Below are 13,029 nucleotides of genomic sequence, written 5' to 3'. Positions count from 1 at the left end.
GAGCGGAGGAACGGAGCGGAGATAAAGCGTTCACGGATGGATTCCAGGCTATCTCATAGTCACACTTTCATTCAGATAATTTGACATATGCTTTGGGCCATTAACCATTTCAACTGTAAAAGGATCAGAGAACTGTTTGTGAGCCCTTCGCCATATAAAACCTTTATAATGTATCTGATAATGTATATTAGAAGCACACCTTTCTTGTGAGGCCGATTGCAATGTAACAGTTCTCGCCCGGGTCTACTATCTCGATCTCAAAGTAGTGGTGTGTAGGGGTGAGGGGATATCTGGCCTGTGCCAGTCCCACGTCTACAATACTCTTGCCTTGTCCGGTGTACTCCAGTATCTGAGTAGGAAGAAAAACATTGTAAGGTGGATTCCTGAATTTTTAAACTGTGATCTTAGATTAAAACATACGTCAAGACGTACAGTCATACAATTACAAACTACCGATATCAGTACAGATATATTCCACTTCACAGAAAAAAAACGCCACCAAAACATAATATAACTAATGATACCCGAGTATTCTTGACTTTATAAGTACTGGTACATGCTGGTTTACAGGACTTGTATTTTAGTTTACAAAAATATCAGACTTTTTAAGTCTGTGTAAGTTTACTATATTCCAGTATTTGAAATATTTATGTGATGGTCTGTTGTATATCTGTATCTGTATGGCCAGTATAACCTCCCTTTGGCATAACACACCAGCTTCAAAGGCACGTGGCGCGGCAGCAGCTGGGACATCACACCGAACGACTTGTTACACCTAACACTTGAACATCTAACTCTAGACATTGTTTAAAGCTATCTAATGATAATGCCCTTGTATATCCCACTAAAAACCAGTTGAGGACAGGCTCCAAAAAATGTACAGTAAATGCTGTTCTTTACCGCTCCGTTGACTCTGACATCGTGGAGTCGCGACCACTCCTCCTCACAGCTGTCAATCATCATGAGAGAGTCGTCCTCCTGGCACCACTCTACCTCCAGCAGCAGCCGCACCACCTCTCCCTCCGAGTGCATCCCCACCGCAGGGAACAGGCCTTCTGCGGGCAGGGGAACCTGGACTGTTCCCAGCTGCATAACATGGAACAGCACAACACACATTACAACAGGGAACAGGCCTTCTGCAGGCAGGGGAACCTGGACTGTTCCCAGCTGTATGACATGGAACAGCACAACACACATTACAACAGGGAACAGGCCTTCTGCTGGCAGGGGAACCTGCACCGTTCCCAGCTATACAACATGGAACAGCACACATTAAAACAGGGAACAGGCCTTCTGCTAGCAGGGGAACCTGGGGTATTCCCAGCTATACAACATGGACTGGCACAACACACATAACAAGATGGTGGCATTGATACTGCTCAAGGGTACAACAAAATACATTTTACTTGTCCAAACCTGTAATTATGTAGCATGCAGGGAACAGGCCTTTTGGTGCATGTGTGCCAGACCTGTACTACTCCCAGCAGTACAACATGGAATAGTAAGACATAGATGAGTGAGCTTTCGTATGAGGCTTGTACTACATGTAGTACAGTACTAGTGTTGATGACTGACCTCCTTGCCGTTATGAGTGAAGAAGGCTGACACTGTAGATGCGGGTCTCCCCTGTGTTCCTTCCTCGTCAAATTTGATGCCACAGCCGAGTCTGTCACCAACAAAACCCTTGGGACCAAAGGCCCGGCCTTGTCCATTGGCTTTGTATAGCCTTCACGAGAAAAAAGAGAGAGACAAACTGTGAAACACGGGTTTAAGGTACAGTCTTCGCAATCAGACTTTCATACCAGCATTATCTTTTTAAATGCAAGTATCAAACAAGAAAGGTAACATTTGCAAAAATGTAACTTAACACTAGTTACCAAGGTGATAGACTGTCTGTCTCAGGTCATTGACCTTTTCTGTTTGGAGAAGAGGAAACTGAGCAAAAACCATAATATGTTTTCCTTTGGTAAACATAAAAAATAGGAATGGTCTATGTAAATTTGCATGACACTGACTTTCCGTCGTCTGCGTGATATCCCACAGAGTCGACACCCCAGCCGGGCTGGTGGTCCAGACGGTAGTTCAGAGGGACCAGACCAATGGCGATTGTTGACAGCAATCCAGAATCAATGATATCAACCTAGTGAAGAAAATGTTTTTATACATTGGTAAACATATACAAAAACACAGCAAATGTTTCAAGATTCTGTATACATATACAATATGTATAGTAAACTGTTCAGAAGAAGGGATGTTAATCTGTACCTCAAAGTAGTTCCTGTCTGGGGTGATGGGTTGTGACGACACAAACACTCCTACTCTCCAGGCTTCATCTGGATGGTAACTGTGGAGGAACATCATCATCATCATAGAGTAGAGGTGGAGCATACAAAGTTAGCTCGCCAAAACTGTTTGTCATACATCACAGAGATAAGTTCCTGTCCCTCCAAGCCAGTTTCAGTTTCAATAAGTTTCTTAAGTGTTATGTTTGGGCGTCCAACTCTTCTCTTTGTGTCAGGGTTCCAGAGTAGAAGCCTACTGGCTGGTTCTTCACTGCGTACTACATGACCAGCCAAGCTTAGTCGTCGACATTTGACAAAACCAAAAATGTTATCATTTCATGATTCCCCCCCCCCTTTTCATTGAAAGAGACTAAATTGGCGGCATGTCTTAGAGTTAGAATTAGAGTTGTGAATCAAAGCAACCAGTCCTGTCTTACTGTAGCATGTAGTTACTGCCCATTACTGTTTTTACATGATTTTTACATCATTAGAATGTTTAGAGTTAGATGTTCAAGGGTTAGGTGTAACATGTCGTTCAGTGTAATGTACTATGTAGCCAGCTGCCATTGCGCTGTGTGCCTGCGAAGCTGGTGTGTTAAAGAGTATGCCAAAGGGCAGTTATACTGGCTATATAGATACGGAAACTGGTGTGTTACACCGAAGGGCGGTTATATCGGCTATACAGGTACAGATACAAAAGCTGGTGTGTTACGCTAAAGGCAGTTATACCGGCTATACAGATACAGATAAGAGTGTTATGCAGTTCAAACCAACAGTTCAAAATAAAAGTGAGTAGAACAGGACGTACCTGAGCATGTCCCCGTCCACCTGCACTCGTTCATACCGCTCACGCCGCGCCTGGCGACGCTCACGGAACGCCTGCCGACGGCGAATCACGACTTGGCGGGCCTGAGGCAGCAGCCGTCCAATCAAGTCATCCCTTATATTCAAATCTACAAAAAAAATAAAGTTGGTTTATAAAAATTTGATAAAAGGACACCTAGTTACCAGTATCAACACATAAAATAAGATTCCTTCTAAAAATCTATCATGTTAAATTTTAACACAATATGACACACAAACAATGGAAACTGTGTATATTTTCACAAAACATAGCAATGGGTCATTTCCCATGTCATCACAATAACCACTATACAATATATTCAAGCAATTAACTAGCAACCACATACATGACATGACATATATGACAACTTTCCAAAAATTATCGCCCCCCTCCCACCTTTCGATTTACCGGTCTTCAAAACATAGACAGTGTGCTAACAACGGGCCGATCAAATCGTGACCAGTGACGCGTTCTTACTTCTACGTGATGAAATACACACAATTCAGCTTTTGCGAAGTAATATTTTAACAAAAATCGTAAAACAATTTGTGTTTTTATTTTCCGACTTACCCCGGTCCAAATGTCGAACGACTGGAGGTGCGGGGAAAAATCGGTTGTCTCTGTTCATCAGGGAGTCCCTACTGCCGACATGAAGGTCACACAGAGACACCCAACTCTCTACATCAGGGGAACACCGAAGTTATCTGACAGAAGAATTGTCTGGACGAAAAAATTAAAGTTTGTTGAAAGGAAGTACGATCTTCCTTCCCGTTTTACGTAGGGTCAGATATCGTCTCGTTCCCAGAACAACCCTCTCGTTCCCAATCTCGGAACTCACCAAGTTGAATCTGACATAGGGGTGTTGCATATTATTTACGTTATTGCGATGTTAACATATCGTATCGGTATTGACGCACAAATTGCATTATCGGTCTTCTAGACAAAAAATATTAAATGTTTTAGCATAAACAGTGGAGCTGGCTTTCCACAAACTCCGAGTAGAGACCTACTGTAACAGCGTGACGTCATCGTTTGCTTGCACAGACAGTCAGCCATCATCATCACATGATTCCGCTTAGCTCGTCCTAGTCATGGCTCTGAACATGACTGTGGTCAACCTGAAGGTAGGTTTACCGCCACATGTGGCTGTTTACGATGCTGTTGGGGTTCCCTAGTCGCTGCTTTGCGTGAACCCTGGGTAGTATAGTAATTTAGGTTCACGTTATCGTGTGTTGACATGTTTACAGGGTGTTGATGTTCCACTGATCGATGTGTGGGGAGGGGGGCGATTTACATGTGCTGGTAAAATATTAGTATTCAAGCAGATGCGCTGTTTTTTGTCGTTTTGTACGTTTTCTATAAAGGCAGCGTTACATGTTTTCTATTGGCAAACCATGTGTGGTAATGTAATTTGTAGGAAATGGGCCCAAGAAATACCAGAATAATGTAACTGAAGATTATCCAAGAAAACATGGAAAAGTGGGGTGGGGTCGAGATACAGACAAGATAGAGGAATAGTGTGTTGAAGGGGAGAGTGAGAACATTATCAGGTAATCAGAGAAGGCACACTCCCCCCTTCCTTAACCCAAGAACATTCTACAAGCTATAAAACGTCCTTGCTTTACCCATATTATATTTTGCTTTGCAACCCTTTGGCCTGCTGTAGCATAACGTTACATGTAACGTTAGATATAAAATAATCAATGTTAACTTCTTGGATACAACTTGTGGTCAACTGCACTGATGATGATGACGATGATGGCATATCTACAACACACAAGTTTTACTGACACCATTTGTATCTATGATAATGTGCCATATGTTTATGGATATTTTGTTGTTATTTGCAGGCTATTGTCTTAGGACATTGGGTACTCACAGTCTGGTAAGTACCCTACTTATTTATTTTGAGTAAGACACAAGCAAAAAAATTCAGGAGAGCATTTATTGTTTCAACTGCAAATTCGTAGATGCCACAAATTTATGATTGTCACAAAAGGCATGGGTATCACAAACTTAGAGAGATTCACAAAACTGTCTTTACAAATTACAGGGCATGCATGGGTGGTGTGATACAATGGCTGCCATCCTCCTACCAGTGGTGCAACTTTACCGTGTTAGCTGTGGGAGTCTGGGCTGTGGCACAGAAGGACTCAGTAGATGCCATCTTCATGGTAAGTGACAACCAGGGTGTTTTCAAATGTTGGAATGGTCAATTTTTTCACAGGGTGATCATGAACTGATGTTGGAGTGGTAGATTCTCATACAGGGAGGGATGGGAGTGAAATATCCTGCATTTGCTATCAAATGTTGCCATTCTTGTTGATAGCATTGGATAACGGTACTCTAAGGTCACTGGAAATAGGATGGACTGAACTGCCTTTAAATTTTTTTTTGTTTGTTTTTAGTTCCTTGCAGGCATGACAATTAGTATCCTGCTTGACATCATCCACTTTGGGATCTACTATGGCAGATCCATCCAGAACCAGAATGGTATGTAGCATTCATTCATTCATAATGCAATTGAAATCCAAATTAGGAACAAATAAAGAATTGTGGTGGTAGGACTGGGGTACCATATAAATTTTATTTTAATGCAACCAAGTTATTGATAATTTAGTGAGAGTAGCATTATGAAAGGGTAGAAAAAGATACTAAAGAGAATGTTAACACCACAGTTTATTGGGAGTACTTTTTGATTTGTCATATGATACTTTGGGTACATTTAGGGATAAACTTTAATCTACATGACTGATATTCTATGTCCCCACTACAGCTCAGCCTTCAGTGCGAGATGAGTTCAGATTTGCTGTTGGGTATCCTTTCAAAACCAGTACTATAGTACATTACTAAGACACATTTTTATATGTATACACTATGCCTACAAAATGTATATGCATATGTTTTCAAGTTTTCTTTCAGTTGAAAAGATATCTTCCTGGTTGGTAACACATACTGTGAAACATTAAGATTCTTTGATACTGTGAAACATTAAGATTCTTTGAACTATTTGAATGATTCTCTTTTGTAACATACAGGGGCCTGGGCTGGGATATACTAGTACTCTACCCATTATCCTAGTACTGGTAACATCCTATGTCATTGCTATTGTTTTGCTATGTGAAACAATCCCAGACTTAGTTTCTATCATTTCATTTGATATTACAACAATACAAGGATATCTGATGTCAGGACAGCTTTTAAGCAGATTCATAACCTCCCAACCTGTCAGTTGCATTCGTAGCTGATTGTAAATGAAGCCTTTTTTGCGTAGTACGTCCCTTAACCTTGTAGCATGGCCATTCTCAACCTGATCCTGAAACCCTTCACCTGTCTGCTGCTGTACCAGATGTACCGCGAGAGAGGAGGCGAGATGTACATGAACTTCGGTAAGTACTTTTACCTCCGTGTAGGGAGGTTTTGTTTTCAGTGTGTTTGCGTGTTTGTTTTATTGTGTGTCCATAGTTGTTTGAATAGAGGAGAGTCACTGCTAGTGAAGGGGGAAATGGTGTAACTGTAGACTGACGGGTAGATCAAATTGGAGGTCGAAATGGTCTCCTAGCAGGCAGAGAGGAAGTACATTACATGTTGGTTATTAAAGGTCTCCTCATTTACTGCCTTCAATTTCATGCTATATTCATGTCTGCTGCCTTCTTGAAGTCAGTGGGAAAAATGAATACATTTGTAGATGTAGCATAATGGAACTTATTTATTTTTGTAGATGCTGCCCAGGAGAGGTATGGCCCGCTGGACAGTTCCACAGAAATCCCCCCGCCGCCCCAGCCCGTCCCCCCACCACCCCAGCAGAAAGGGCCATCCTACATGTACCAGGATGTGCCGTGATAACCAGAGCTCGATATCCATTTTTGGGAATAGGTGCACTGGTGCACCCAACCTAAAAATTAGGTGCACAACAATGTTTTTGGGGTGCACCATATAAAACAAAACTTCTCTTCAACTTCTCTTCTGAGCTTGAAACTGAAATGGGAGCTAACTTCAAAATCTTAAACAAGGACTACAACAAAGATAGGTTTTATCATTTTTCTGACACTTAGATGCCAAGAATATCCTGTATACTATTATACGTCATGTGATATGTACAAAATACCTACAAAAAATATTTGGGTGCACCAGTGCAACTACAAAAAAAAATTGGGTGCACAGCTCCAATTATTGGTGCACTAAGGTGCACATGCACCCAGTATTTCGAACCCTGATAGGGGAACACAACCTCCAGGTTACACTTCAACCAGCACAAAATGTCTACAGGTTAATACATAAAGTAGTCCTAGATTGATGCATCATGTGCTGGTTGAAATGTAAACTGATTTCAGGACTCAAATTGGTAAAGCACACCTATAACTAATAACCAAGAGTGATGGCTACATTGTTGTTTGTTCTAGTTTTGTGTGCAGGGCTAACTCCAACATCTGTCCCTCCTTTGATGGAATTTATGTACAGATTTCAACCATGACAAACAAAAATTGACATGACTTGATTTTTTCATCACATTGTCAACAGTGCCACAAATTTTTCTTACAATCTTCAACTGAAGCCATTTGAAATTTGCCCCCATAGAACACAGGAAATAGCAGATAAACAGGTTGAAGTCAGCTTTTTAAAGTTTCAAAATTTCTGAAGGTAACATGCCATACACCATCAAACTAAAAGGACAGAGAAAATGATTAGAGCTGGAGTGAGCCCTGTTTGTGTGTGACGGCACCTTCAAGGGTATTTGTATATTCATGAAATTGGCCACTTTTCATCAAGGTCATGATGAAAGAGCCAAGGCTCCCACAAAATATAACTAAGATTACATTAACCTTGTATTTTCTCTTTGTGTATCATTGTTGTATTAAGGCTGCTACTGGTGATGTGGATCTTGTATGCTTATTGGCTAAAAGGTAATTAGATGTATATCTTATAATGGTGAAGTGCTCACTGATATTTATATTATAAGCATTGTGTGAATTTCCATTTACGTACCTGTTACGTTTTAGTAGGACATGTGAGATGTAAAATAACCTTAGGGATAGTTGTTCTTGTGTACAGATACAGTGCATATCATCATTTATGTAGAACAGGACTTGTGCAACAAAATGTAGTTACTATAGCACCAGGGGAAGAGCTATTAATAGTATAATGTGTAATGTTGCAATAGATATCCTTCCTGGCCATTAGCTTTTCTATATATTCTATATTTTAGCCATCAATGCCGGGGTAACAGATACTGTCAATTGATTCAAGGTTGTGGGGACTTAATGTGTGTTAACTTGGGAGAAAAAGGAGATAGTTCACTGTGTTCTAAGTTTGCCATGGACACTTCTGTACTAATATAGTGTAAGTCGGAGCATGTTTTGGATGAATGGATTGTCGGTGGGTGTTCAACACAAAAACCTTGAACATAAAACCACCGCATATATTTCACTATTAAAAGTAAGTGATAAACTTTATTCTATTTGGGGTGTATATGATATAATCTTCTCTTGGATGGAAGTTAAGGATTTTTCACCCCACTGAAATCTGGAGACAAGATATTACATTTTAACTGTTAGAAATAGCTTTACTTGGAGTAGAGTCTGCAACTAAGAGTTGCCAATCTTGAATCATGCCATAAAGGAAAAAATAAAGTACTGAGGACAAATATTGTGATGTTGTAGGTGTTCTGTGCAGGTGTTATATCAAGCGTATATAGCTTTGGAGACCTACTGGTATCTTTGTGTAGATATATTTACGAGAGAGTTACAGTGTGAATACAAAGAAGTGGCTTGCTCTTTAACACTACACGATAGTTGGCACAACTTTTTCTAGAGTTTGTCTCCGCTTCCTGTTGTTTACGTGTTTGCCATGGAAACGGAGCAGTCGCTACAGAAAACATGTCTCCAGACCTTTTTGAATAACTGAAATTATACTCAAGGCCCTTTTGGAATAATCAGCATTACTAGTATTCAAGGTCCCTTTTGAATGATCAAAATTGCTCAAGGTCCTTTATGAATAATAATTCCTAATACTTCTCAGTTCTTTTCATCTGATAGTAAATGAGTTTTAAGGCCCTGGAATGATTTGTCTGGTATATAAAGTCAGTGTAGTAGCTCCACGTGTTGCACATTTGGCGGTATCAAGCTTGTTGGGTGTGTTCAACACAGAGGGAACAAGTCCAGTGGTAGTTGATCGGCTTCTGCGGTTGGTTGATGTTGACAAGCCCAGGTTAGTGTTGTGTCTTTCTATCAGGTTAGACATTTAGAGGATGATTTCAAGCGGTTGGACAGGATGGACTTAAGTTGTTGGAGGAATTGTGCTGGGCTGCTGATTTTCCTGCTCGTGGTAGCCGGGCATGGAGCTTCAGCTGGTGCCGTTGGTATTAGTCGGTGTTGGCAGGTAGATGTCTGGAACGCATGTGTTTCCTTCAAAGACGTGTCCGACTATTTGAAAAGCATACAGCAGGGCACGTGTGTCTTTTGCATGGGCTTTGATGGGAAGTTTGTCCAAGGTAGTCCTCCAATTCTCGCAGATGTTTCTGGTGCAAAAAATCTGGCAATAAGAGGGTACAGATTCGGTGTTCTCTCAGCAAGGAAACTGGCATCCCTTGATCGTTCTGTGGTGGAAACTCTGGTTCTGAACGATAATTTTATCACCGACTTAGAATTTGGCACCCTGAATGGCTTTACTTGTCTCTCCCACCTGGCCATAGTTGTCAACAGACTGAGGCATGTCAAGCTGGAGTGGTTTTCTGGCTTAGAAAAGTCACCCCTTCGATCACTGATCTTGTCCAACAACCAAATCCAGCAGATAGATCCAGGGGCTTTCACACTCCTAGCCAGGGCACCGTTAAGTTACCTTGACCTGGGGGACAACAAATTGCAGGTTGTGGACCATGCCTGGCTTGCAGGACTGAACAGGTTGCTGTACTTGTTTTTGGGATCAAACAACATTCGGACAATCTCCCCAAGGGCATTCCAAAACGTGCAACTGTACAAGCTGGATCTGCGTGGAAATGACCTTTTGAGTCTCAACAGCGAGGTATTTAAGGAACAGGCAGGGCTGTCGTTACTCCAAATCAGTGGTAACATGTTAGTGTCTGTTCCTGATGCTACGGCACATCCAATGATGTGGACTCTGGGTGTCAACACTGGTAGTAATCTGTTAGAGAAAGGGACGACCATACTTGTTAAGTTGCCCACACTCATTTCCTGTATCATGTATGGTCAGGCAACTCATGAGCTTTTAGTTCGGTGGACCTTTGATCCATCAATCATCCTACCCGATCACTTGAAACAAGAAGCAGCAGATGTCTGTGAGGGGTGGGATTCGTACCCGGTTAGTAAGGTTACTGGCCAGCCACCTGCTGTCATCATTGCTACTGATAGCTATGAAGCAGCTGAACAGGTCCTTGACATGTCTGAGCAGTGTAGACAGGTTTGGGAGCAAGATGTGGGCATTTCGTTGGTCTTTAAAAATCGCAGAAGCTTCCGATTAGTTTCCATGAGCGCAGGGAATGCGACAAAGAGGGCTGTTGCCATGGTCATCAATGTCTCACCAGGTGAGGACACACGCACACTCAAAACGAAAATCCCAAAGCACGCTTCCAACACAACTGACACCCATGAGAACTCGAAGAACGCTACCTGTATTCTGATCAGCAAAACTGGCTACACTACTGCTACGTTTACCATCCCTAATGTACCAGTTCAGCCAACTACAACAGTCACAGCCCGTAGAATTGACGATGACCAGACTAGCAGCATTGCACCCTTCCTTTCACAAACTAGATATAATACTAGTAGGATGCTCCCAGTCAGTTTGGAGCCAACAGGCCAGTCTACTGTGCAGTTCAGCACCAAGAACGGACGCCACATACCTCCTGCATCAGGTAATGTTCTCAATTCTGTTTTAACAGCAGCAGGTGCTTTGCTTCTGTTGGCCCTTGCAGTGTTTGCAAGGCACAAGGTGTACTCAGCAAAGTCAAAAGCAGCCTTGAGGACCATCAAGGATGCACACGTATGGACCGTTCCTCCTGGCATTGCCTTCCCTGGTTTGTTCAGGTCTGCTTCCCTCCCCAAGCGTATCCACAGGCTGGCATCAGAGGACACTGCCTCCTATAGGTCACTACCTGTTGTCCTCAATTCCATTGAGTCATCTTACAGTCAGATCCCTGACCATGTAGCTGCTGCACAACGCCCTCTGCCCCCCCTCCCACCTACCTACAGTGAGATCCCAGATGATGACAGTGGACCCGTGTCTATTTATAACTTTGCTGTAGGGCATTCAAACGTTGTCAGAAAACCAAGCAACCAGTACTGGCCATGGGAGAGGCGTCCCACTCTTTATGCTGCCACTGCAGAGCATTCACGTTTTGTCACACAACCAAACATCTACACTCACTGGCCAAGTGAGGGAATCCGTAGCACACCATGGCGTGCGTCCCTCCCTACACTACCAAACATCTACTGGCCATTGGAGATCACAGGGGAGGGAACTCGAAACACTCCGACACGTGCGTCCCTTCCCTCTCTCACACTACCTAACACCTACTGGCCATGGGAGATCACTGGGGAGGGAACTCGAAACACGCCGAGACGAGCATCCCTTCCCTCTCTCACACTACCTAACACCTACTGGCCATGGGAGATCCCAGGAAAGGGAACTTATAGCACGCCACAGCGTGTGTCCCTTCCCCTCACACTGCCTAACACCTACTGGCCATGGGAGATTTCAGAGGATGGAACCCGAAACGCATCAAAACGTGTGTCCTTTCCCCTCGTCACTATACCTAACACCTACTGGCCATGGGAGATTCCAGATGAGGGACCCCGTAACACACCACGCCGTGCGTCCCTCCCCACCGTCACACTACCTAACACCTACTGGCCATGGGAGATCACTGGGGCTCGGGGACCCTGTAACACACCACAGCTTGCATCCTCTTCCACTGTCACACTGCCTAACACCTACTGGCCATGGGAGATAGTAGGGGCTAAAGGACCCTATAACACCCCTCAGCATGTGTCCCTCCCCCTCACACTACCCAACACCTACTGGCCTTGGGAGATCCCAGGGGAGGGGAGCTTGCATGCGACATGAAGTCAGTCTTCATTTGAAAAGAAAAGAATTTCTTAAAAGTTCAGATTCATTTTAAAAATATTCACCTCCATTAGTGAGGACCACAAAAATGCAGTAAACAGACCATGCAGCCAGTCAGAAAGAAACAAAACTAGCAAAACAAAACATGCAAATTAGTTAGACTTCATTCCAGGCTTCTTGTACTGGGTTTCTGATATGTACAGCCACCCAGCCGGTACAACTGATATACATTGTACTATCAGGAAACAGCACAATTTTGGTGAGCCAGAAAAAGCCCAGTCAAGAAGCCTGCTACGGGAGCTACAAATAAATATTGAAAACCACTTGGACAAATCTACTGTTTTTTTCTCAAGTAAGTTTCTTATTTTGTAGTTTTGTAATTTGGGTGTTTGGTGTGAAGTTGTAAACGCTTTTAAAAATGTGTTTAGTCTAATCTTTTGATTTTGATGCTAAGCATCATTATACATGTACTGTATATCAATTGTTTCATTTTGATGCTAGCTGAACGTAAAAATATGCATTGTTCAAGTACTGTAGTCATAATATATTATGCAATGTTCATTTTAACCAACCAAGTACTACACAATCATGCACATTGAGGAAGAAGAATTTGAGTAGCAGGAGGCTTGAAAATCCATAGCAGGAAGAAGTAAGAATAAGAACAGATTCAGGTATACAAGATAGAATGGTAGAAAAATATATTAGTATCTCATCCAATGTACAGCATACTGTAACCCAATCATAGCAGATACAAACATTCAGTTCAATGAGGGAGAACATTGATATTGAGATAAATGTAGCGGGGATAGGGAGGTGACAGTC

General features: G+C 42.4%; 3 protein-coding genes across 3 annotated transcripts in view; 2 read left to right on the top strand and 1 right to left on the bottom strand.

Annotated features, from left to right (window-relative positions):
* Positions 1 to 3,957, bottom strand: part of LOC109464475 (SPRY domain-containing protein 3-like) — a 7,363-nt gene extending 3,406 nt beyond the window's left edge. Inside the window, exons 1-7 of the mRNA XM_019761470.1 lie at positions 3,697 to 3,957; positions 3,091 to 3,235; positions 2,266 to 2,344; positions 2,016 to 2,140; positions 1,576 to 1,726; positions 901 to 1,086; positions 200 to 349 (exon numbers count right to left, since the gene is read on the bottom strand). Coding sequence (XP_019617029.1) covers positions 200 to 349; positions 901 to 1,086; positions 1,576 to 1,726; positions 2,016 to 2,140; positions 2,266 to 2,344; positions 3,091 to 3,235; positions 3,697 to 3,754 — 894 coding nt within the window. The 5' untranslated portion in view covers positions 3,755 to 3,957. The remainder of the gene's footprint in view (positions 1 to 199; positions 350 to 900; positions 1,087 to 1,575; positions 1,727 to 2,015; positions 2,141 to 2,265; positions 2,345 to 3,090; positions 3,236 to 3,696) is intronic.
* Positions 3,958 to 4,131: 174 nt separating this feature from the next.
* LOC109464476 (type-1 angiotensin II receptor-associated protein-like) lies at positions 4,132 to 8,770 on the top strand. The gene is made up of 7 exons (XM_019761471.1): positions 4,132 to 4,250; positions 4,977 to 5,011; positions 5,180 to 5,300; positions 5,535 to 5,619; positions 5,903 to 5,942; positions 6,421 to 6,515; positions 6,848 to 8,770. Exons 1-7 carry the CDS (start codon positions 4,218 to 4,220, stop codon positions 6,967 to 6,969), a joined length of 531 nt encoding a protein of 176 aa, XP_019617030.1. The 5' UTR covers positions 4,132 to 4,217; the 3' UTR covers positions 6,970 to 8,770.
* Positions 8,771 to 10,608: 1,838 nt separating this feature from the next.
* LOC109464441 lies at positions 10,609 to 12,207 on the top strand. The gene is made up of 2 exons (XM_019761425.1): positions 10,609 to 10,666; positions 11,024 to 12,207. The coding sequence occupies exons 1-2, from the start codon at positions 10,609 to 10,611 to the stop codon at positions 12,205 to 12,207; spliced, it is 1,242 nt and encodes a 413-aa protein (XP_019616984.1).
* Positions 12,208 to 13,029: the final 822 nt, after the last annotated feature.

This window comes from Branchiostoma belcheri, unplaced genomic scaffold, assembly GCF_001625305.1.
Source record: "Branchiostoma belcheri isolate BF01 breed outbred unplaced genomic scaffold, Haploidv18h27 scaffold139, whole genome shotgun sequence".
NCBI classification, from domain to species: Eukaryota; Metazoa; Chordata; class Leptocardii; order Amphioxiformes; family Branchiostomatidae; genus Branchiostoma; species Branchiostoma belcheri.
Note: the sequence above shows the minus strand (reverse complement) of the source record. Positions and strands in the feature narration are given on the sequence as shown.

Coding starts and splice junctions, on each gene's coding strand:
- LOC109464441 (XM_019761425.1), top strand. CDS start 10,609: ATGAGCGCAGGGAATGCGACAAAGAGGGCTGTTGCCATGGTCATCAAT. Junction 10,667..11,023: donor GGTCATCAATGTCTCACCAG/GTGAGGACACAC, acceptor CTGTTTTAACAG/CAGCAGGTGCTTTGCTTCTG.
- LOC109464476 (XM_019761471.1), top strand. CDS start 4,218: ATGGCTCTGAACATGACTGTGGTCAACCTGAAG. Junction 5,012..5,179: donor CATTGGGTACTCACAGTCTG/GTAAGTACCCTA, acceptor TACAAATTACAG/GGCATGCATGGGTGGTGTGA. Junction 5,943..6,420: donor GAGTTCAGATTTGCTGTTGG/GTATCCTTTCAA, acceptor TTAACCTTGTAG/CATGGCCATTCTCAACCTGA.